The 25,600-nt window shown below is 41.4% G+C and overlaps 4 protein-coding genes across 7 annotated transcripts in view; 1 reads left to right on the forward strand and 3 right to left on the reverse strand.

The window, feature by feature from the left end:
- Positions 1 to 25,600, reverse strand: part of LOC145729571 (rRNA methyltransferase 2, mitochondrial-like) — a 195,580-nt gene that overhangs the window by 145,599 nt on the left and 24,381 nt on the right. The gene's annotated exons all lie outside the window — the stretch shown is intronic.
- Positions 477 to 1,370, forward strand: mRpL40 (mitochondrial ribosomal protein L40). The gene is made up of 3 exons (XM_081980379.1): positions 477 to 631; positions 686 to 772; positions 829 to 1,370. Exons 1-3 carry the CDS (start codon positions 531 to 533, stop codon positions 1,307 to 1,309), a joined length of 669 nt encoding a protein of 222 aa, XP_081836505.1. The 5' UTR covers positions 477 to 530; the 3' UTR covers positions 1,310 to 1,370.
- The window catches only part of LOC145729565 (uncharacterized), a 39,711-nt gene continuing 21,620 nt past the window's right edge, over positions 7,510 to 25,600 (reverse strand). For 3 of the 4 annotated variants that reach the window (XM_081980372.1, XM_081980374.1, XM_081980375.1), the window contains 2 exons: positions 9,758 to 9,943; positions 7,510 to 8,262 (listed from right to left, as the gene is read on the reverse strand). In XM_081980372.1, coding sequence (XP_081836498.1) covers positions 7,552 to 8,262; positions 9,758 to 9,943 — 897 coding nt within the window. In that variant the 3' untranslated portion in view covers positions 7,510 to 7,551. The remainder of the gene's footprint in view (positions 8,263 to 9,757; positions 9,944 to 25,600) is intronic. The other variant, XM_081980373.1, reaches the window with a different exon arrangement.
- LOC145729569 (uncharacterized) lies at positions 12,784 to 23,891 on the reverse strand. The gene is made up of 2 exons (XM_081980381.1): positions 23,031 to 23,891; positions 12,784 to 15,071 (listed from the first exon to the last, which is right to left on the reverse strand). The coding sequence occupies exon 2, from the start codon at positions 15,067 to 15,069 to the stop codon at positions 14,449 to 14,451; it is 621 nt and encodes a 206-aa protein (XP_081836507.1). The 5' UTR covers positions 15,070 to 15,071; positions 23,031 to 23,891; the 3' UTR covers positions 12,784 to 14,448.

A 25,600-nucleotide genomic window follows, 5' to 3' on the forward strand; every position in this document is an offset into this window, starting at 1 on the left:
AAAGCACTTGTACCTACCATTGAGTATAGTGTTGGATTAAAATCATCCCACTTCTAAGTGTTCAACCACTATTGAGTTAGATCCGGTTTTTTGTAAAGTAAAAAACTGACACGGTTGGGCTTTTTCCTGAATTGCTGTTACAATGTGGCTTGAAAAACTTGATGAACGGCAGCAAACAAAAATAACTTACGCAAATAACCTCAAGTTTAGATTTTAAACCGTAAAAATTCATCTAATCCTCAAAAAACTCAATTTCCAAAATGCAAACTGTCACCACTATTTCCGCCATATTGGAATTTTTGACAAGCACCTTCTAGGCTTTCTAGTCTAGTAGGCGGTGGCTAAACTCTTAACCAAAATCAATGTAAACAAACAGAGAAATGACAGCTGGGATGCCCAAAATTGTTTTCATAACTGATCACCAGAGGGAGTATCTCTTATCTTGAAACGCCAATATTGGCCGTATATAACTATAGGGTATTTGACAAACAGAAAGAAAAAATTGAGATAAAAGAAGAATTTAGCTTATTATGAAAACCCTAACCTATATTAATGTTATTACTCCAAACTCGGATTTGGTTTACTTAATTAAAACCATGAGTTTTACCAACGTTTTACAACAATTTAAGAGGTGAGATTAAATAACAAAAACAGCTAATGAATTAAAATGGAGTTATTATTGTAGGTTATCTCTGGGAACTACTTTTGCACCTACATTAAGGACATTTACTACCAATCAGGCTTTATTCTTCAAACCCACTCCTTGTCTTATGTAAGTATTTTTGAATTGTTTTTATAACAAAAAAACCAACATAATATGTTTTACAGGGCGGAACCGCTAAAGAAAAAGAAGAAACTAGACCCTGCAATTATTCGAGCTAGAGAAGAACGTAGAAAAAAGAAACTAGAGAAACAAATCAGACGTTTAGAGAAAAACGCAAGACAACTAAAGCCCATCGTCGAATGTGAAGTGCCACTAACTCTGCTCGACCAAAAACTGGAAAGACAGAGAAGTATTGTTCATACCCCGGAAATATTGGAGGCTCGGGCAATATTAGAGAAGAAATGGGCCAGTTTTAAAAGGAAACAGTTACTGGAGGATCTGCAAGCCATTGATAGGATAATGTTTTACCAACAGAAGGCACTAGATGAGTTAAGAAAAGAATCAGAGGAGTTGTATCAAGAAGCAATACAGATTGATTTTCATATGGTTCCATTTACTACAGTGGGGCCTGTGGAGACACCTCCTATAGAAGGATATGAAGTTCCTGATGGTGACTATCAAGATGTTTCCACAAAATGGTCATAATTATCAAGTGGGGAGGGTGTTCAGTGAAATTCAAATACATTTAAGTTATTTTAAAAAATAACTTGATTTTTCTTTGCCAAATCCACAAACCTCCAATGTATAGGAATTCTCGTAAGTTTTAGACAAATAAATTAAAAAAAATATATAAAAGTTTTATATACAGGGTGTCCCAATAAGCCATGCACGCTGCTGTTTCTCAAAAACTATACATAGTATGACTATGAAAAAAAAAATGTATTTGTAAATGTGGCCAAGGGAAAATGCTGGAAATAAACCGCTAGGGGGTGTTTTGATACCACTAAAATGAAAAATGTCCAAAAACTCTGAAAATTTAAATGGAAAGGTATAGTAAAAATCTCATAAAAGTGATCCCCTATTCTCTAGGAAGAATTTTCGTATTTAACTTCTTTTTCAATCTCTTCAAATAAAGTGGTGGGAGTAGTCCAAAGTTTGCTTTGAAATAAATGAAATATCTCGAAAACGGCTAATCGTAGAGACTTTGTTTTTGCGGCATTTTAAAGAGCATTTCCTGTCCTGTAGAGAGTCCCAAAAGAATGCTCCATTTAGTTTTCGGTCTTTTCGATAGAGGGCGTTTTTACAAAAATTGCACTTTCATCTTCGATATCTCGAAAAAATCTAATGCAATGGTATAGCTTCCTATTACCTATTCCATAAGCAATCAGGATTATCTATCGTTGCCTGAATCAAAACGGAATTGCGTGTACTAATGACTGGCCATTATAACCAAAACGTATGCAACATATATAGTATTCTAATTTGATTAATAATGTAATGTTTATAACTGTAAAAAGGCTATTCTTAACGATTTTTCAATAATATCTCGTGTTACAAAAGAGATAGAGTAAGTACTGCAGTTTTCACACAACGATAGATAATCTGATTGCTTATGGAATAGGTAATAGAAAGCTACACCATTGCATTTCATTTTTTCGAGATATCTAATGACCTTTCGATTGGCAAGTTTAGTGCAAAACTATTGTATTTGTATCCTGCTCTATCAAATATCATTGAAACAGTGTGGCAATACACTGGTTTTGCACTAAACCTGCTAATCGAAAACGCCATAAGATAAAAGTGCAATTGTGGGCGACATGCCTTGCAACTACTGTCTCTCACAAATATGCAACCAGCAATACAGTCCTAATTCTCCAATATGACGTCGTCATTCCAAGACAGTACTTAAGTAGGTACTTATATAAGTTCCACGTCGCATACTGACGTGTGTATAAGGCAAGGGGCTGCCAAGTGCCAAGCCTCACTGACGAGTCCAAAGGCAGCTCCTGGGACGAAACACACATTACTACGTCATTCCCCTCTTCTCGGAGATAACCTACAAACAATTTTTGTAAAAACGCGCTCTATCGAAAAGACCGAAAACTAAATGGAACATTGTTTTGGGACTCTCTACAGGACAGAAAATGCTCTTTAAAATGCCGCAAAAACAAAGTTTCTACGATTAGCCGTTTTCGAGATATTTCATTTCTTTCAAAGCAAACTTTGGACTACTCTCACCACTTTATTTGAACAGATTGAAAAAACAGTTAAATAGGAAAATTCTTCGCAGAGAATAGGGGATTACATTTATAAGATTTTTACTATACCTTTCTATTTAAATTTTCAGTTTTTGGACATTTTTTATTTTAGTGGTATCAAAACGCCCTCTAGCGGTGGATTTAGAGAGCCGAACATTTTCAGTATTTTACTAATAAAAAAAAAATTGTAGCCATACTATGTATAGTTTCCGACGAACAGACGCGTGCACGACTTTTTGGGACACCGTGTACAGGATGAATTTTTTTTTAATGTTTAGCGAAAAGATCTCAGAAACTAGTAGAGCTAGGAGGTCGGTTATAAATCGGGAAATAATTGCAGTTTTAGAAGATCAATTGAAAACCGTTTTCTGTTTTTTAAATTAGTTCATGGGTCACTAGATATGTAGCAAAAACCAAATTTTGTTGATTTTTTTTTATTCCATTATTTCCATCTAGCCCCTTTATTTTGTAGAAACATAATATTCAGATGAAAGTTGTAGATACTTGTGAACTGAACAAGATAAGCAGATCAACTTATTTCTGACACTTGTCAATTTTGACATATGACATACTACTTTTTTTCTAATGGAAAGCATAGTCGAAAATAACATTTCTAAAAAGGTACTCTTTTTTCAAGCTTTACAAGGATAACAAAAAGTAGGTAATTATTTTTTAAAATGTCGAATTAAAACCTTTTTTCTTCTATGTTTGCATTTTTATTATCGGCCATTTTGATTGTTCACAGCGCAGCGCTAGTTTGCGTCACTTGGCATTTCATTAGCATGACACTTCCAGCTATGTCTTTGGCATTAAATTGCAAACAAACGCAACAATTAAATGACGTTATTTTGGCATTATGATTCATTAAGCTATATCGAAGTTGTAATTATTGCAACTGCAAATTAATCTATATCCACTGCAATTTTTAAAGATTAAAAAGAAACAACAACAACAGGGTGGCCACTACTGCTTTTTTTGAAAACAGATTAGTGACAAAAACCGTATTTCGATATCTTCTCAGGTATTCCTGCAAATAACTCAAATATGAAAACTTTCAATGATTTTAACAGATATAGACCCAATAACAAATAATTTTTTCAATATTTTCACAAACATTAATAACTATATAATGACTAAAGAACTAATTTTTAAATTAAGGATAAAAAATAATAAAAAAAGTTAAACTTTGACCTCTTTGAATCCAAAATTAAAAATGCAGTCAATTTAAATATCTAAGTGTTGTCATAGAAACAAGAAATAAATAAACGTCACTTTTGACAGTTGATGTCAACACCTGAGTCAAAGTCAACTTGAATAAAAGGAAAAAAAATGTAATATCTCAGTTATTTTTAAGATTAACTATAGACATACTTCCATTGTCGTTGAGGGCAGAAAATGTAAATTTTTTTAAAGTCATAACCAACTGTCATTTCAATTTAAAATAATAAAGTTAGGTAATTTTTTGAGAAAACGGAAGATATTAGCAAGCACGCCACTGGAATCACCTCAAAAAAGTGCCTTAAGAATGTTTGTGTTTCATTTCGATATTTTAATTAAAAAAAAAGTAAAACAGTTTTCAAAATAGGCGAAATTTAAAAAACGCTCTCTAGCGCCGCGCACTGATAGAGCTCGAATCAGATGAGAAAAGGCCACCGCATCATCAATGACGCAGTTTTTAAAACTATTTCTTTCTCCTTCTAGAGCTCGAATCAGCGAAGAAAAGGCCACAGGCGTCATCAAACGATGATGTCACGATCTCTGTACGTCTCGCTTTAAATATTGCTGCTCTCGTTACTTTCCAAGTTGTTGCAGCCAGTCAGTGGCGTGCTATTATTTTATCAGTAAAATGAAACATTTTCGTCGTTTTTAATAAAGAAAATAAAAGACAACAAGTTTTTCAAAGGAATGGAAACTCCTTCTGCTTCTTTCTTCATAAATTGTAAGACGTTACTGACGATTTCACGGCCTTGGCTGTATATGATAACACCTTTCTTTCCAACCTTTTTGAAAGACATTTTGACAAAATAACGTTTTTTATTCATAACACTATGTAACTTCAACTGCGACCATCAACAATACAACCAAAACACCAGACTAAAACGGAACCTAACCTAACCCCCTAAGTCTCCCTGTCCGCCACTACATTTTTTTAAACTTGGCAACACCGTTTAGAGTGCCGGCTAGTAAAAGCATATAAAAAGGTCCAAATGTCCCTGGCCGCTGCCGCATCTGTTTTAATTGTGTCCAAGTAAAAACCGTACTACGTTGCCAAGTGGCTTTTTGACCGCTTAACAATATATTTTCGGGAATATTTTAATAGGACGCCTCTGATTATATCTAATGCGACGGCAACTGTAGAAGGAGAAAGAAATAGTTTTAAAAACTGCGTCATTGATGATGCGGTGGCCTTTTCTCATCTGATTCGAGCTCTACAGTTGCCGTCGCATTAGATATAATCAGAGGCGTCCTATTAAAATATTCCCGAAAATATATTGTTAAGCGGTCAAAAAGCCACTTGGCAACGTAGTACGGTTTTTACTTGGACACAATTAAAACAGATGCGGCAGCGGCCAGGTACATTTGGACCTTTTTATATGCTTTTACTAGCCGGCACTCTAAACGGTGTTGCCAAGTTTAAAAAAATGTAGTGGCGGACAGGGAGACTTAGGAGGTTAGGTTCCGTTTTAGTCTGGTGTTTTGGTTGTATTGTTGATGGTCGCAGTTGAAGTTCACATAGTGTTATGAATAAAAAACGTTATTTTGTCAAAATGTCTTTCAAAAAGGTTGGAAAGAAAGGTGTTATCATATACAGCCAAGGCCGTGAAATCGTCAGTAACGTCTTACAATTTATGAAGAAAGAAGCAGAAGGAGTTTCCATTCCTTTGAAAAACTTGTTGTCTTTTATTTTCTTTATTAAAAACGACGAAAATGTTTCATTTTACTGATAAAATAATAGCACGCCACTGACTGGCTGCAACAACTTGGAAAGTAACGAGAGCAGCAATATTTAAAGCGAGACGTACAGGAGATCGTGACATCATCGTTTGATGACGCCTGTGGCCTTTTCTTAGCTGATTCGAGCTCTACAAGATATCGAAATACGGTTTTTCCCATTAATCTTTTCTCAAAAGTCGACCTATCCTATACCATACTAGTTTTTCCTATCTAGCCGGGAAATGGGGTTTTCCTGTCAAAACACACTAAATCCGCACACCATGTTACAGAAGGTTTTTGGATATTGGCCGGATTCAAAAAACTGAAAACTGCCACTTATAGGGTTTTTTTATGTAGATTCCATTAGTCACTTTTTGTCTAAAGTTCTTAAGCGGATTTCATTAATATATAGTTTTAAATATCATTTTTATCTGTACTATTTTTTTAAATATTAATATGAAACTGTTTTCTCCATAAAAAACAAGGTGATAGGAAAAGACGGCATTTCCTGAATCTAATAACTATTACGTTCTTGTTCGCCCTGTATTTGCCGATTCTACGTCAGAAAATGCGCAAGCAAAAATAATAAATAAACGTGCTCAAACAAGCTTACAAATCTTTTAAATTCGTGTGATTGGAAAAATGTGGACCACTTTGACTAACTGAACTAGCTATGACGTTAATGATAGGCTTATAGTCATCTGACAGTTGTCAAAACTCATTCAACAGTGCCGTGAAACTGTAAAATATCAAAAGAGTCGCGTCTCTTTGATGAATCACGCTGCAAATTGTTATTCGTACCTCTGTGGAGTTAAATTTGGCAGTTGTGACGCTAAATGGCAGTTTAAGACAGTTATAACTTTATATTCACAGTCACAGTTATGACCGTACACTTCACAGTGTCGCTAGTAGTCAGGTACTCAGGGTGACACTTGTTTAAACTATTGAAACTTATTTAGCAGTGGGATGAAACTATATCAAATGCAAAACAGTTGTACTTTGTATTTACAACTCAATAAAGCACCATATTTGACATTTGCGAGGCTAAGTGACACGATATGTTTCTTACGTCAACTGACAGCTATTAACTGTCAAAACTCATTAAGCGCTAACATACAACTGGAATACGCAGATTAGTTGCATTTATTTGATAAATCGCATTTCAAGTTGTATTTATAGCTCCATAGAGTTAAATTTAACAGTTGTGATATTAACAGACACTTTGAAGTTTTTACGTCACCTGACAGATGTCAAAAATCACGCAGCTGTGATGCGAAATTACCAATCCAAAATAGTTCTATCGCTTGGATAAATCACACTGTTCATTATAATCATAGTTCTATGGAGCGAGCAGAGCTTTTTTGACGCTCCATGGAGCTTGAAAACGAATGCGGCCAGTGTCTTCCTTAACGTCAGAACTGACAAATTTGGCTCCATGGAGCTGTAAAGGATACTTACAGTGTGGTTCTTCCACTGGTTCTGGTTCCTGTGTGAATTGTTGCTTTTGATGTGTAATTATTAGCCTTTTCTTCTTCATTCTCTTAAATTCTCCTAAAATTCCTTAAATTTTCTAAAAAAAAGAGAGAAAGAGAAATTTCTATTTCTAGATATGATACAAAGAACAGACATGGATTGGGATTGTTTAAACAATATTCGTTTTACTGGTCGAATGCAAGACGTTTCTAAGGAATGGTCATTATAATCAATTAGGAGTAAATTCAGTGAATTTTAAATTTATTTCAAAATAACTTTATTTTACATTAAAGAAGATAACTGACTCATAATAATCCTTAAATCTGCTGCATTTTTTGGTGTTAATTTTTCAGTCTTTTTGAGCTTCATAAGGCATTTAACCTCACCTTTCAGAGATTCAATTGCATCAGTCATTAAAGAGCCTTCAACATCTGTTCTCTCTGAATCTTCAACAGGTGGTAATTTCGTTTTGTTAGAAGATACATTTTTATTCTGTTTTTTCAATCGTTCCTTGACATGTGTAAAGTTATCAACATGTAAGAGCTGATCATTCTCTTTAGAGTTCAGCAACTCACTAAATTTAAACTTTTTTAAGGGGGGAGCCTCAATATTTATGCGTTCCCGCCACTGGAGACATTTATGTGTAAAGCCTGTAATTTTGTGGTTGCCAGCTTGGTTTAAGTGCAGGTAAACATTGGTGTTTCTCCTAAAACTTTCAATGTATTCGAAAATCTGGTGGGCTATGCTGGGCTCTGACGCATCTAAGAGCTGATTTAAAGTGTCAGGTTGTGATTGATTTAATGTGTTTAGCATTTCGAATTGAAGTTCTTGCAGTAATGAATCTGTTTTGATTGACTTTTGTAATAATCCACTTAATTCTTGAAGGTGAGCCACATTAGCGTTTTGTGATTTGTTCAACATCAAATATAATGCCTTAAATGTAAGTATCCAATAGGACTTGTTTTGAAGGAATATCTTTAGTTTGTCAGTAATCTACAAAAAAAGTAATAAGAATAACTAAACTTCGTCCACCCAAGCAACAAAATGCATGACCGTGCACATGCGATAATAAGAGTGGCTCACGGCTTTTTTGACAAACAGTTAATCATAGATCTTTGGGAAACAAAAGTTGGTTATGAAAAGGAACCCAAAGAATCGCTAGAAAATATTTGTAGTAGCGCTTCTGATAGAAAAAAAACAGTTTTTCAATAATACCAATTTAATGCGTTTCGAAGTTACCGCAGTTTTTTTGAGCAACTTTTCACATGGTTTTAGTAAACGTAGATTCCTTTTGCAAGTATTTTCAAAGTGCCACTGTATTTGAGATCTTGGAGACATCCACTCTTTTTGAATTAAAGTTGTTAGTACGCCCATTTGTGGACATTTGGCAAATAACATTTTTTCCAGAAACTTTACAATTTATAGTTTAGTCAAAAAAGCCAAGAGTCATTCTTATTATTTGGATACCCTGTATACATTATCGTGCGCAATAAATATGATTGATCAAAATGTGATCACATTTGATATGTGATAGCTTCACTAAGAAACCACCGAGAAAATACAGTTCATTAAAATGAAATTGTTCATGCCGATCTTGTAGAATTTTGCGGATACAATTCCAGTTAAATACGATTAAACCTCTATAGTTCAGCTGCCATTTAAGTTATCAAAAAAATAACGGTTTGCGATAGGATTAATAGGAGTTTTTAAGTATAATCTACTGATGTATAGTCAGTTTTTCTTCTCTTTCGTTTAGTATTTATTGCGATATAAACTTTAATTGTCTTTTTTAAACGATGTTTTACAACATGTATGTTTGTAAAAGAAAGTCCGATGGAAAACTCTGTTATACATAATAGCTATGTATGTACCAAGGGCGTGAGAGAGAACATAATGTCCTGAAGACCGAAACAGCCCGAGGGCCTATGGCCCAAGGGACAGGTTTCGGCGTGATGGACATTATACTCTCCCTAACGCCTGTGATGCGTACAATGGTTTATGTTTCACCTAATTCAGCAATTATTTACTCTATCTGGCATTGAAAAGGAAGGTATACCTTTACCGCTAGGTTGTTTACGGTTTATTTTAACCTCGATTTTACCTAAATGTTGTGACTTTGATAGTCCGGTCAGTCAGTGAAAATGGCAAAAGTTTGAGAGAAGAAAGAAAATGCAGCAAAAGCTAACGTTTATTACCTAAAAAGTCAAGAGCATCCTAGGATGGAAAATACGACGTTTTTATGGCATGGAAGAATAAAAATGCCATTGCTAATATTAAAAAAGATTTCGGGGCGCTATAAGCGGGCGTTCTGATAATGCCCGCCTATAATGCCCTGAGGTTGTTATGAACACTATAACCTACACACAGCAAAGCATACATACAACAAGCAAAAACCACAACTCTGTATTTAAAAATAACCGATATACCCTACAAAAGTGTTGAAAATAGGACACCATGTAAATTTAATTAATCTCTTAAATTAACTCACCAAATCAGCACGTAAGCGATTTACTGCCAAATTGAACGTTGCAAATGTCAGGTATTTTATAAGGTTATTTTGTAATAACTCCTGGTCCAAGTTTAATAACCAAAATTTTTCTGCAAACGACACATAATCGGTAATGTTCGGTAGTGGTAGGCTGCTGCATGAGGAAATAAGTTTTATACTTTCTCCCTGAAAATTAAAGTATCGAAATCGTCAAATTCATTAATCAAAGAAATCTTGAAAATAAACTGTTTTTTATCTCAACCAGGCTCAGACTCTTGTGATCTCTACTCTACGATTCTACAAATTAGAACGTGGAGTCAACTTGGAAACCGTAAGAAATATTGACTGTTGATTGGACGTGGACACAAATATGAGTGCATTTTTTTTAATTAAATAATTTCTGCAATACTTGCAAGATATACGAACAAAATCAAAGTCGCAATTACCTTACTAGTTAGTTACCTACCTAACTATTAATATCAGAAAAATTATAGTTGTCACTATTAAGAGCCCTTTTAGTTTTTATTGAACTCGCAATTTTCTTATGACTGACATATTTGCTTTTGGTGAAAATTAAATTTGCATCTTTGAATAGGGGTTTTGCGCCAAATTTATTTTTAGTTGAACCTTTCTAAACATTAGCGAATATATAGTTTAAAAACGTCATCATCATCATCATCATATAGCAGCTTGCCTCGTCCACTGCTGGACATAAGCCTCTCTTAACATAAACCATTTTGAACCGTCTTGGATATCTTGGATCCAGTTTAAAGATATCCTCTTCAAATCGTCCGCCCAACGGTTCGGCGGTCGTCCGTAACCTTTGTTCTTTTACGCAGTTCTTCATTTCGGATTTATCTTGCAGTGACACTCCCAACATGGACCTTTCTATGGCTCGTTGAGTTATTCTTATTTTATTGATAGTTTTTTGTGTTAGTGTAAGTGTTTCCGAGCCATATGTCAATACCGGGAGGACGCATTGGTCAAACACCTTTCGTTTGAGACATATCGGTATATCCGAATTGAGTACATGTCTCAGCCTGCCGAGGGCAGCCCGGGTTTGTCCTATCCTTCTGTTTAGTTCGCAGGTCTGATTGTCTCTTCCCATTCGAATCTCGTGTCCCAGATATTTGTAAGATGTTATGTGTTGAATTTCTTTTCCTTCTAGCATTAGGTTACAGCTTGGGACTAAGTTCGTCATAAATTGGGTCTTGGCAATGTTGATTTTTAAGCATCCTTTTTGGGAAGATGCGGATAGTTCTGAGACCACTTCATTTGCCTCGTCGAGCTGGTCCGAGATCAGCACGATATCGACAACAAAGCGTAGGTGGTTTAGCGTTTCTCCATTCACGTTTATGCCCTTATTGTCTAATTCAATCTTTTTAAACATATATTCTATCAGAGTTGTGAAGAGTTTAGGGGAAATTGTGTCGCCTTGTCGGACGCCCTTTTCGATCTCTTTTTGTTTAGAAACGTACCAATAGCAAATTCACAAAAAAATTATTATTAAGTATTAAAAAAGGACTAAATCTCATCGCTTTCTACGTGAAAATGACGTCACGCAAAAACGACCCCCACGTCACGGGGCACGTCCCGTCTCCTAGAATTTCTACTGAGCGAATTTGCGACCGTCGGATTTTAATACTATTAATTCCCTATCAATTCTTTGTTGTCGTGCATGCATCGTAACCTATTCTCTCATTAAAAAAACAGTTCACTGTAATAATTCATTAGAGGTAAAATCGTTCAAAATTACTGATGGTGATTTTTACCAATTCAAAACGATCTCCGTATTTAAAAATGTTGTTGATTTTCGTAAAAAATCAATCATAAATTAAGTCGCTTTACTGATTTTCAGATATACAGGGTAATTCAAATTCGACCCTCACCATTGGGATCTCAGAAACTATAAGAGATACGAGAAACTTTAAATTGGGGCAAAGTTGCGCAATATAAAGCTCAACCAAATGCCGTTTTAAAAATTTCGATTTTCCGAGTACTTCCGAAGATATCCGAAAAAAACTGAAAAATTGATTTTTTGTTTTTATTTGTTACTAACCTTATTTGAAAAGATATCCCAAAACTAAAAGCACCTTTTCATTGCCACTTTTTCCCAGCTATTCGATGATGGATTCAAATTTGCCACACGACGTTTCGTTTTTTGGCAGCCATCATCAACTTTCTTTTTTCTTATGGGCGCCATATTGGATTTTTAGCCCACCGAATAGTACGTTTTATTCTGATTTTAGTGATGTATAATAACTTATGGTTTGCTTCATAAATAACAAAATAATTCAATAAAAACAAATTTTACCTTAGTTAGCTTTGAGTTAATGACACGTTTTATGAAGAGTACTTGGTAATACTGGTCACACGCAAATGGCCTGAACATACTTAGTCACAAAGGTGTACACGTGACTTAAACCAGTTTATTCACTCAAAGAGCTTAGGCCACTCTCTACGCTGGTGGACCTAGTTGTTCTTTTCGTGAATAAAAAATGGTTTATCTACTCCTAGCATGGTAATCATTCATTACATAGCTCATTTTGAGTTACGTAATGAGCGATTTTACCGCACTAGTGCGATAATAATCGATTTTATCGCACTAGTGCGATAAAACAACTTTAAATGAAAATTTCTGCTGTAATTGTTTATTAAATTTAAACATAACTTTGATACATTTTTTTCATATTTCTCCTTTGACTTGGCAGGCAACAAGCCAGATACCACGTTTGCGGCAGCTTCTTCAATATCTGACGGAAGTTCTTCAGACATGTTCATAACGAAATGCACTTTTACAAATTTGTGACTGACACTGTTGTGACGCTCTTTTGTTGGGGGCAAATGAAATACCCCTTTTGACACTAGTCTGATTTTAATTGCCTCGGGCGCCACCTGGTTTCAAATAACCGCGGAGCGTAAACCAGGAAAACGCTCCGTATACCGGGGTAACTTTTAAAACAGTCGAAGAAGGTAAGCGGGCGCTAAGGTTTTGCAAGGCTGACAGGCCCAATGAAAGACAAAGGTAAATTTACAAACTCACCGGGTCGTGTTTCCAAACAAACTGAACAGAAATTAACACTCTGAAACACTTAACCAAAATTATGACTACGGACCTACGATGGTTAACGAACAGAACCAATCGGAAAAACAAAAGTCGGAACCCTAACGGTATCTTAAATCTTGAACGGAAACAACAGCAAGTGTAAAAATGAGAGAGAGCGTGTAACTTTGTTTTAAGTGATCAATTTCAACCTAAAGCGTGTAAGTCGGGACGCGGGTGACAAAGCAGTTAAACGTACCAATAAAAGCGGTCAAATAAAAGGTGTACACGTTAACGGTGTCCACGGCAGCTGTCCTGGCGGTCAAGAACAGGAGAAATGCGGGTGCTAACTACGGTATACTAATTACTGGGAAAATCCGTCGGGTCAATACGAGTCCAAACGACGGCTAACTACGGTATACTAACTACGGGGGAAAATCCGTCGGGTCAATACGAGTCCAAACGACGGCTAACTACGATGTACTAATTACTGGGAAAATCCGTCGGGTCAATACGAGTCCTAACGACGGCTAACTACGATGTACTAATTACTGGGAAAATCCGTCGGGTCAATACGAGTCCTAACGACGGCTAACTACGGTGTACTAATTACTGGGAAAATCCGTCGGGTCAATACGAGTCCTAACGACGGCTAACTACGGTGTACTAATTACTGGGAAAATCCGTCGGGTCAATACGAGTCCTAACGACGGCTAACTACGATGTACTAATTACTGGGAAAATCCGTCGGGTCAATACGAGTCCTAACGACGGCTAACTACGGTATACTAACTACGGGGAAAATAAAAAGGAACGGTCAGGTATTGCGGTATAGGCCCAGAACAGATGCCGTACCGGTACACGTGGTTGAATGGTACTTACTGCTGGTCGGGTTTCGTGTCGGAGCAGGCTGGCTGGTTCGGTCGCTGACCGCAGGTGGAAGAGGCCGTTTGCCACGTGCAGGCCAGTTTTATTTCCTGCAATCTCCCACTCACCTACGTACCATGTATGGGGGACCGGAACCGCGCGCACTGCCACACACTGGGTGCCGGCAGGACGCCTTTGCAGGTTAACTGCGGTACTATAGCCGCTGAACATTCGGCCGCGCAAAACTTATTAGCCACGTAATTATCAATTAGCGGTTTTCCGCGACACATCGCTATGACCCTAACGAAAAGTAACCGACGTCCCGAACCAAAACTGACAAGAACGGAGAAAATCCGACTGTTGGAACCTTAGCAATTAAAACGAGGATTCCGGTTGATCGATTCAATTAAGAAAACGGTAAAAACTTAGTAACTTCGTTACACACCCCCTCCTCGTACGGAAAAAAAAAAGCGTTTACTCCTTTTTTTTTTAAACAAAACTTTTCAAAACAGACGGCTCTACCTTAAAACTACCCGGCAACTCGAGAAAACAAAAACTTAACGGCTTAACTCTAACGCTACGGTTAACAATAGAATCACAAAAATAAATCACAGACTCGATACAATAAAAAAAATAAAAATCACAGATCCTACAACAGTACAAAAATAAATTTTCAACCCGGAGCAAACAACTCCCCTTAACCTAACTTAACCTAAATCGCGGAACCCGCACACCTCTGCCCGCACACCGCATACCCCCCTCACTCACGGTCGGAATCCTCCTAAACGGCCCGCCTACCAACGCTGCCCCATCGATCAGGCGACGCCCGGTGAACTTGCCGGGAACTTCGGACCTGGCTTCTGGAGGTTCGGACTTGGCCCGGGAAACGGGAACGGAATGTTTCCCGACCCAAATCACACTGAACTCCGCGAGAAACCAGACGGTCGCGCTCCGGAACAATCCGCGGCGGCGGAAGCATCTGCCGATCCTCTTCGGTAAACCAGCACGGGCAGTTCTTTGACAATCGGTCTAAGCCTCCACATCGGGAGCAAAATAAAATTGGCGGATGTGTACAGGCATTCCTGTGGTGGCCCTCTCTGCCGCACCTCCAACAGAGTTTTCGAGACCGAACGGGTAAGAACAACGGACCATCCGCTGGATTTTCCGGCGGTACAAACGGTACTGGGATATACGGCCGAGTAACTTCGATCTCGGAATACGGCGCCAACAGATCCTCAAGGGACCTCGAACGACTTTCCATCCCAGGACTAGGAGGTCGTCGACCCGCGGGGGGTGCGGTTACGGCTGCAGGCGCACTCGCTGGCACGTCGATGTCACGCATGGCGTCAAGCAAGTCAATCTCGTCCGTTGCCATTAACTCCAGCACTGGAGAGTCGGTCATTCCTTGCGAAGGAAAAAAAAAAATTAAGTACCAAAAAAAAAAATACTGCGAAGCGGGATTGTTAGTCGGTAGCGGGGCGCAAGCAGAAGGTGAGCGACGGGCGAATAAACAAACGGACAAAAAAAAAACAAAACCCGGTTAGCGGGGCAGGGTCACGTGTAAGCGGCGGCCATCCCGAGTCACGAGATGCCGTCGACAACGGCGTCCGGCCGAGTAACCTGGAGGCCGCAACAGCCGAAGCCTCGCCATCAATGACTCCGACCAATCCCCTGCGTTCGGGGTAGCGGCCACTTCTTCCGCTATGGCCTCCAAGTCCAACAGGGGACTCGATCCAGCGGGATCGAACGGGCCGGCCTCCGGACACTCATCCATCCCCGGTGACGTCGGGCGATTAACCGGAGTAGTTACCCCAGCTGCGGTGACGGCGGACGGCGGTGACTGAGCAAGGTCGACGACCACGTCCTCAATCGGTGAGGTAGTCGGTGCCCCAGGCCCCAGCATCCCAACGGGTGACTCCGCCATAGATAGTGATACTGGCGGAGGGCGGCAGGGTATCGGGACGAGCATGGGCATTGCCCGGTAGGCACGGCGCGGAGGGTCTGGGAATAGCTCGTCAGCATGGGCCGCTGCCCACTCCAACCGAGCGAGGTTATCGCCCAGGTCAGGCCTATTATAATATCCCGTTCTGGCCGGCCTCAGGACTAGATCTGAGATCACGTGGATCCGTCCCCTCGGTCGGGATTCGGTAGCGAGTCTCTCCGCCGTCGGGTTTCGGTCCACGGGTCCCCGAAACGGCGCCCCAAGTGCCCGCGCTTCCTGCCGTATTTGCGACATTCTTTGCAGCGTGGAGCTTCTTTGCGCGTCGCAATGGGTGCGCACGCACACTGCCGCCGAGTCGGGAGGCGCCGCAAATGGAGGCTCTCCCGGCAAACGTTGCCGAGACTTCGGTATCCGTCTTCTTTCAGTCATCTAGAATAACGGCTACGGTCGGTACGGTAACAAGTACGGCTTTCGTTACGGTTGCTAACGGTTGTCACCCGCCCCAACTCACAGCGTGGTTTACACGCGGGCTTCATTAAATTCGGCTCCGTCATGCGCCGCTTTTAAGTCTTTAACATGAATACGGCGCAGAATTTTACCGGTGCAGCTTTTAATGTCATACACCACCGGAGAAAGAACCCTAACCACGGTGTAGGGCCCTGAAAACTTAGGCGCTAGCTTCGAGGCAAAACCTCGGACCGCTGAGGACAAGGGGTTTTCACGCCGATAAACCTGATCTCCCACATGACACCGCCACTCTCTTCTCCGCAAATTATAATGCCGGCTTTGAGTGGTGAACGCCCGACCCAGATTTAAACGGACCAGCTCATAAATATCATTGAGCTGTTTGAGCCGGTTGCTGTGCTCCCTAATATCGGCGTGCTGGGGTTCCCCTAACGGCTCGGCGCCGTCGGGTTCCGGTCTGACAGAACGGAATAAAGCTTTTGGTGGCTCTAACTCCCGACCAAAATTCAAGTAAGCCGGCGTGTATCCGGTAGAGTCATGTTGCGACGTGTTAACGGCGAACAGCAAATCGGGGAGCAGTACGTCCCACTTACGGTGATCCCCTTCGCAAAACTGGGCGATCATGGTTTTGAGGGTCTTATTAGCTCGCTCAACGGGGTTGGCCTGGGGCGTATACGGTGGAGTTAGCCGGTGAGCAATGCCCAACTCCGCAAGCAATTGTTTAAACGGTTGGCCGGTAAACTGCGTGCCATTATCGGACAAAACGGTTCGTGGGCACCCAAATCTCGTTATAACTTCGTCGTACAGAGCTTGGCTTACAGCTCTAGCCGTTGCTTTCCTAATTGCTCGACATTGTACCCACTTAGTAAATCGGTCTTGAAACACTACCAAGTAATTGTTCCCTTTTGCGGAACGGGGTAACGGGCCAACTAAATCGGTACAGACGGTTTCCCAGGGGCGGTTATTTCGTGACGGTTGCATGTACCCAGGCGGTGCTTGTTGCGATACTTTATACCGCTGACAAGAAGGACAATTGCGGACGTAATTTGCAATATCCCGCATCATTCCCGGCCAATAATAGTGCTGAGCTATACGGACGGTGGTTTTTGCAATCCCAAAATGCCCGGCGGCCGGCTCATCGTGGTTTTGCCGAAGAATGGCCGCCCTAGCGGTCTTAGGGACGCAAAGTTTCCACGAACTGGCAGACTCTGCAGACGTGACTTCGTTTAAATCCCAAAAATGGCGGTAGAGACGGTTTTCTTTAATACAGTAGTCAGGGAAATTTTTGGGATTTGCTTCGACCGCCGCCATTTTAGCGCTATACCAGGAGCACGGTTCAAAATTTTCGATCAGCGCTATGGATTCGGGTGGATCGCCAACCGAGTTGGACGGCACGGGGTCCCGAGATAAAGCGTCAGCTACTTTATTCAGTATCCCCTTTCGGTACTTGATTTCGAAATCAAATTGTTGGAGATAGATACTCCAACGGGCTAATCGGCCAGATGGGCTTTTTAGAGAATGCAACCAACGTAAGGACTGGTGATCCGTCACCACGGTAAAACGGTAGCCTTCAAGGTACGGTCTCATTTTTTCGACTCCCCATACTATTGCCAAGCATTCTTTCTCGGTCACCGAAAACTTTCGTTCAGTAGCTGTCAACGTTCTGCTAGCATAAGCGATAATGTGATCGCCATTGAAATCATGCTGTATTAATGCAGCACCTAGCCCATGATCCGACGCGTCTGTTTGTAGTACAAACGGCCGGGAAAAATCTGGACAGGCCAAAATGGGGGCTTCGGTTAGGCACTTTTTCAGCTGCTCAAATGCATGCTGCTCGTCCGCTGACCAAGACCACTTCACTCCCTTCTTTAAAAGTCGGTTTAGAGGAGAAGCAATTCTGGAAAAGTCCTTGACAAAACGGCGGTACCAGGATGCAACACCGAGAAAACGGCGAACGCCTCTCACGTTGGTTGGAGCCGGCAGCTCCTGAATAGCCGACACTTTTTCTGGATCGGTACGGATACCACTGGACGTAACCAGGTGGCCCAGGTAACGGAGGGATTTCCGACCAAATTGACATTTATCCGGATTCAGACGCAAGTTCGCAGCTCGGAGACGACGGAAAACCTCGGACAGATTGTCGAGATGTTGTTCAAAGGTTTCCCCAAGAACAATAATGTCGTCCAGATACGCAAAACAGTACGGATCCATATCGGGGCCGATGACTCTATCCATTAATCGTTGAAACGTGGCGGGAGCTGAGTGTAAACCAAATGGCATGACTTTGAATTGAAACAAGCCCATGCCCGGCACCGTGAATGCGGTAATTGGTTTGCTAGCTTCATCAAGAGCTACTTGCCAGTAACCCTGTTTCAAGTCAATACTGGATATATAACGGGCACGGCGGAGTTTGTCCAAGATTGCATTAATAAATGGTAACGGGTATGCATCTTTTCGAGTAACGTCATTGACTTTTTGGAAGTCAATACAGAAACGGTGTTTACCATCCTTTTTACGGACAATTACCACAGGGGAACTCCACGGACTGGTTGACGGCTCAATAATACCGTCTTGCAACATCTGCTTCACCTCGGTATTAATAATCTCCTGCATACGAGGATTGCGAGGGTGATAGCGTTGCTTAATCGGCTCGATTTGCTCCAAATGAATGGTATGTGTGGTTAGTGGAGTTACGCCTCTAATTCGGTCAAACTTTGGAAGTTCGGTGTTTAAAAACTGTTGCAGTCTGGCATTTTCGGTTTCGGTTAACGTTAGAGGCTCAGGCGGTTCAATGGTGTTGACTGGACTAATCTTTTTCGGTTTGCGGACTGGTCTGGGGCTAACTATTCGTACAGCCCTTGTCTGCAAATTTACTTGAAAAGGATGTTTTCCTAGTAAGTCCATACCAAGTACGATAAATACGGTTAACCCTGGTAAATAGTGCAACACCTCCGTTACAGTCGGGTAGCCCTCAAAATTCAGTTTGACCCTGAAAGCCTCGGTAATATCCACCTTACTGCCATTTGCAACTTTAGCGTTTTCAACAGTTGGACGGAGAGGTGTGCAATCGTGCCTAAGACATAACTGTCGTACCACGGCCCCTACGTATGAACGGGCAGCACCAGTGTCTACTAATGCCATAAATTCAGTGTCAAAGATTTTGACAGAGATGTGGGGTCGATTGTCCGTGGTCAGGAAAGCATTCAGGGCGGTGACTGCTGGTATATCAGCAACAGATGGCACTGGGACGGTCGGTACGGTAACGTTTGGTGTTGCGGTCGGAAGAACGTAGTCTTTGGTGCCAGAATCGTTAACCAACGTCTCAGTCGGTACAGGGTAACTGGTAGTAACGTTAGGTACTTTAGTAACTGGAGTAACGTCACGTTTATGTCTACTAACGGTCGGTACGGTACAACTAGGCACAGAAACGGTCGGTACGGTAATGTTAACTTTGTCGGCGGCATACTTGGGTACGGTATAACAGGTGACAGAAACAGGTGGTATGGTATAACAGGTGACAGGAACAAATGGTACGGTATGACAGGTGACAGGAACAGGTGGTACGGTATGACAGGTGACAGGAACAGGTGGTACGGTATGACCGGTGCCAGGAACAGGCAGTACGGTATGACAGGTGCCAGGAACAGGCAGTACGTTATGACAGGTGACAGGAACAGGTGGTACGGTATGACAGGTGACAGGAACAGGTGGTACGGTATGACCGGTGCCAGGAACAGGCAGTACGGTATGACAGGTGCCAGGAACAGGCAGTACGTTATGACAGGTGACAGGAACAGGTGGTACGGTATGACAGGTGACAGGAACAGGTGGTACGGTATGACCGGTGCCAGGAACAGGCAGTACGGTAGGACAGGTGACAGAAACAGGTGGTACGGTATGACAGGTGACAGGAACAGGTGGTACGGTATGACAGGTAACAGGAACAGGTGGTGCGGGATGACAGGTGACAGGAACAGGTGGTACGGTAAAGTTAACTGGAGTAACGGTCGGTACTGGGTCTAACGGCTGAACGGTATTTACAAGGGACGGCTGACAGGCGGTAACGGTCAAAACAGGGTGGGTCGAGGCGGTCACGTCGGGCGGTTGTGCTTTCCTCGCATTATCACAACGCCCTTTTAGTTTTCCGGCCGTGCACAATCACAATGCCGAGACTGTACACCTGGTTTCCCACATCTGGAGCAGAACAGACGGGACGGACGCGTACATTCTGTACGGAAATGCCCGGTCTCTCCACATCGCCAACACATTCCTCCAGGATTGCCCACGGGAGCACCTTGACGGTTTTCAGTACGGGGTGAGTGTCGAGGTGACCTGTTGTGCGTTGTATTGAGGGACTGGTTGTTGTGAGTCGGTCGATTCCCCTCATTTGGTCGTGGGCGGCCCGGTACGGTAACCCGTGTCTCGGGTACTTGACGTGACTTTATGGTCGGTTCCGGATTACTATTCACTCTAGTAAACTCAGGTTGAGGGCGGTAACTACATGCCTCTGCCTGCCTTACCTCCTCTAAGAGGCGTTCGGTCTCACGGGCTTTCTGTGACAGAGTTAACACGTCGTAAAAGTCGGTCGGCCGCACCATCTGTCTTAATTGTGGTGTCATATTACGGTACAACCAACGTAACTCCTGTTCGGGTGTAATACTCCCATGCCGGCGGATCATAGTTTGTAAGTCTGTAAAGTACAGACTGACAGATTCCCCTTGTTTTTGCAATCTGCGGCTTATCTGCGCCTCAAGATCATCATAGTAATCCAGAGGGTAATAAAAAGTACGGAAATCAGCTTCAAATTGCTGCCACGTCGCCCAACGTTGCCGGTTGTTTCGGAACCACAGTAGCGCATTACCACGCAACACCATAGGTAATTGCGGCACTAGTAAGTCTGGATGGACTTGATTGGCGGCGCAAATCTCCATTAATTGCTCCAGGAAAGCAACAGGATCATCCTGTTCATTAAAGTAGACTTTCCAGTCTTGAGCGCGAAAATACATGGATGTTTGACGGTCCAGGGTAGGCGTGGGTTCCAGCGGACAAGGAAGTGGCTTTGTTAACGCCTCATTGGCCGAGGTCATGGGCGGTATCCAGGGATAAGTTACCGGCAAAGTCAACGATAGAGGGGGAACTCGGGAACCGTGAATCGGTCGTGTGGGGTGAGCTGAAGTGAACGTTACGGCGGTACTGCAACTGGGGATTGGGCGTGTAGTACCCCACGTCGATGGTGTTGTAAAAATGGGGGCGGTCGTCGTAAGAGACTCGGTAACTTTAACTACTACGGTAGTCGGGGGCAAAGTTACTGTGGTAGCGGTCGGTTCGGTATTTACTGCAGGAAAAGTAAACGGTGCAGTTCTGACTATCGGGGTTGATTCCCCACCCATTAAGCAGGCAATTAAGCGCTTCCTTAATACCTCCGTGGTGCCACTGGTGTCTAATCCAATCTTGGATAGTTCAACGATCAACGCGTCTTTCCTGAGCTGGCAAACGTACGCAATTTTGGAGTCCATCGGTTCGGTGCCGCCTGAGAAGGCGGCTGCACTGGTGGCGGCGGTGACGGTTAACGGTAAACTATCTTTTTGATCGGTATCCATGACAACCCAGGCCACACGGTATAGTTAAACTCGGGTAAAAAAAAAAAACAAAGCCGGACTGGTTAAAGACAAATTTTTTAGTGAATCGCAAAGCGGGGATCAAGCTCGGTTAGTACAGTTATCCTAAGCTATTAACCACAACAAAGTTACACGTTTATATTAACAGGGGGAAAAAAAAAAAAACAAAACGGTTAATTGAAACACTGTCAGTTCAAAACTCAAAACGTAGTCCCTGCTCGGGCGCCAAATTTGTGACGCTCTTTTGTTGGGGGCAAATGAAATACCCCTTTTGACACTAGTCTGATTTTAATTGCCTCGGGCGCCACCTGGTTTCAAATAACCGCGGAGCGTAAACCAGGAAAACGCTCCGTATACCGGGGTAACTTTTAAAACAGTCGAAGAAGGTAAGCGGGCGCTAAGGTTTTGCAAGGCTGACAGGCCCAATGAAAGACAAAGGTAAATTTACAAACTCACCGGGTCGTGTTTCCAAACAAACTGAACAGAAATTAACACTCTGAAACACTTAACCAAAATTATGACTACGGACCTACGATGGTTAACGAACAGAACCAATCGGAAAAACAAAAGTCGGAACCCTAACGGTATCTTAAATCTTGAACGGAAACAACAGCAAGTGTAAAAATGAGAGAGAGCGTGTAACTTTGTTTTAAGTGATCAATTTCAACCTAAAGCGTGTAAGTCGGGACGCGGGTGACAAAGCAGTTAAACGTACCAATAAAAGCGGTCAAATAAAAGGTGTACACGTTAACGGTGTCCACGGCAGCTGTCCTGGCGGTCAAGAACAGGAGAAATGCGGGTGCTAACTACGGTATACTAATTACTGGGAAAATCCGTCGGGTCAATACGAGTCCAAACGACGGCTAACTACGGTATACTAACTACGGGGGAAAATCCGTCGGGTCAATACGAGTCCAAACGACGGCTAACTACGATGTACTAATTACTGGGAAAATCCGTCGGGTCAATACGAGTCCTAACGACGGCTAACTACGATGTACTAATTACTGGGAAAATCCGTCGGGTCAATACGAGTCCTAACGACGGCTAACTACGGTGTACTAATTACTGGGAAAATCCGTCGGGTCAATACGAGTCCTAACGACGGCTAACTACGGTGTACTAATTACTGGGAAAATCCGTCGGGTCAATACGAGTCCTAACGACGGCTAACTACGATGTACTAATTACTGGGAAAATCCGTCGGGTCAATACGAGTCCTAACGACGGCTAACTACGGTATACTAACTACGGGGAAAATAAAAAGGAACGGTCAGGTATTGCGGTATAGGCCCAGAACAGATGCCGTACCGGTACACGTGGTTGAATGGTACTTACTGCTGGTCGGGTTTCGTGTCGGAGCAGGCTGGCTGGTTCGGTCGCTGACCGCAGGTGGAAGAGGCCGTTTGCCACGTGCAGGCCAGTTTTATTTCCTGCAATCTCCCACTCACCTACGTACCATGTATGGGGGACCGGAACCGCGCGCACTGCCACACACTGGGTGCCGGCAGGACGCCTTTGCAGGTTAACTGCGGTACTATAGCCGCTGAACATTCGGCCGCGCAAAACTTATTAGCCACGTAATTATCAATTAGCGGTTTTCCGCGACACATCGCTATGACCCTAACGAAAAGTAACCGACGTCCCGAACCAAAACTGACAAGAACGGAGAAAATCCGACTGTTGGAACCTTAGCAATTAAAACGAGGATTCCGGTTGATCGATTCAATTAAGAAAACGGTAAAAACTTAGTAACTTCGTTACACTGTTAAATTGTCGCTTAAGTGATATGTGGAAACAAATGGCCACCATAGCAACAACACCAAAACAGTACAGCGTAGATGACAAGATTTAAGGGTAACAAATAACTACCCGTAGCAAGCATATACGAGACGTTCCTAAATAGTTCACATTGCACAAAATATGAATTTTTTTCTTACTTTACGCTGCTTCTGATGGTCGTAGATAAAATGTTGTACATCACCCGTGGGGTATGGCAAATTAACGTACTCGTGTGATCACCACAACTCGGTCTACGACCTCGTCGTGGCAACACTCCCACTCGTGACTATAAAAATGCTCATACCCCACTAGTAATGTAAATAACTATTAAGTCACTTGCTGTATAAATAACTATTAAATCACTCTGAATGACACTCGCCTAGTTACAGATGTAAACAAACAAACATCAATGTCACATCTACGGGGCCGGGTGTAAATTTAATAAAACTGTAATTTTAGTTTTTTTTTTTTAATATAAGGAGTCGAAATTTAATAAAATACTGTATAAAACACGTGACTTAAACCGGTTTATTCACTCGAATAAATATGAATGAATACAAAATGGTTTGTTTAAGTCACTTGCTGTATAAATAACTATAAACTTGCACATAACATTATAAAAAATTGAAATTTGGCAAAAAATGAAGTTCCTAAAATGATGATTTTCTCTTGGAAACATAAATGAGCTGTTTAAGTTAGGTTAGGTTAGGTTAGTTGACTTGCTCTAATGATCGTCCGAATTAACGTGTTTGACAAGTACTGTCAAAAATAATGACATTTTATAAAACGGCCCATTAACTCAAAGCCATAACTAAAGTAAAAATAGTTTTTATTGAATTATTTTGTCATTTATCAAGCAAATCATAAGTTATTATACATCACTAAAATCAGAATAAAACGTACTATTTGGTGGGCTAAAAATCCAATATGGCGCCCATAAGAAAAAGTAAAGTTGATGATGACTGACAAAAAACGAAACGTCGTGTGGCAAACTTGAATCCATCATCGAATAGCTAGGAAAAAGTGGCAATGAAAAGAAGCTTTTAGTTTTGGGATATCTCTTCAAATAAGGTTAGAAATAAATAAAAACAAAAAATCAAATTTTCAGTTTTTTTTGGAAATCTTTGGAAGTACTCGGAAAATCGAAATTTTTAAAACAGCATTTGGTTGAGCTTTAAATTACGCAACTTTGCCCCAATTTAAACTTTCTCGTATCTCTTATGGTTTCTGAGATCCCAATGGTGAGGGTCGAATTTGAATTACCCTGTATAGGGATGTCGCGTGTTTAACCTCGATTTTCAAAACTAGGTCAGAGGGCTCTAAGTGTCGTAAACTTTAAAAAAAAATTGAAATGGCCAGAAAGTCTCTAAAATACTATCGTAAACTTCCTAAAAATTGTTTAAAATGGTCAGACATCTTTACAAATGTGTCTCAAAATCAGTCCTCCCAAAAATTGTGAGGCCTTCTCAATTGTCCTAAATATTAGAAAAATATAGTTGATGTTAAAAAACTGGGAATTGAATCTAGATTTAGTAAAATATCTGTTCTAAACTTCCCGACGTTTAGCCAGTTTTATTTGGCATCTTCAGAGCAAATCTACTTATACTTTCATGTCATTTTCTCTGTACAATAAACCAATTATTAAAAAAAATATTTCAAAAAACCTAAAACCAAATTGAACTTTTAACACTCTGTGTATTTCCGAAATTATCGACTTTTGGACAGAGGTAAGTTAGGTTATATCATTATGAATGAATGAATATTGTTAGATGGGCTCCCTTCGGAGAAGACACTTAGGCCGCTAGCCGGGCCCATTGTGACCCATCACAAGCTAGTACCCCTCCAGTTTGGTGGCCCTGACAAAGCCGCAGAGCCTCCTTGGCCGGGTACCTTGAATATCTAAGGGGTTGATCAAACTCTTACCCCAAAGCATTTTTCTGATCGTCGCAAGTGCCGGGCACTGTATGTGAACGTGTATCGGAGTTTCCTCGTCTTCCAGACACAAGCGACATACCGGATCCTGTGACTGACCCATAATGTGCAGTCTTCTCATCTGACAGTGACCCGTGAGAAGTCCTGTCACACATCTGAGGTCCTTCCTGGATAATTCCATCAGGGACTTCGAC

Source organism: Ips typographus, linkage group LG5 (genome assembly GCF_016097725.1).
Source record: "Ips typographus isolate SLU linkage group LG5, UJ_Ityp_2.0, whole genome shotgun sequence".
NCBI lineage: Eukaryota > Metazoa > Arthropoda > Insecta > Coleoptera > Curculionidae > Ips > Ips typographus.

Coding starts and splice junctions, on each gene's coding strand:
- LOC145729569 (XM_081980381.1), bottom strand. CDS start 15,069: ATGACCGACTCTCCAGTGCTGGAGTTAATGGCAACGGACGAGATTGAC.
- mRpL40 (XM_081980379.1), top strand. CDS start 531: ATGAAAACCCTAACCTATATTAATGTTATTACTCCAAACTCGGATTTG. Junction 632..685: donor GTTTTACAACAATTTAAGAG/GTGAGATTAAAT, acceptor TTATTATTGTAG/GTTATCTCTGGGAACTACTT. Junction 773..828: donor AAACCCACTCCTTGTCTTAT/GTAAGTATTTTT, acceptor TATGTTTTACAG/GGCGGAACCGCTAAAGAAAA.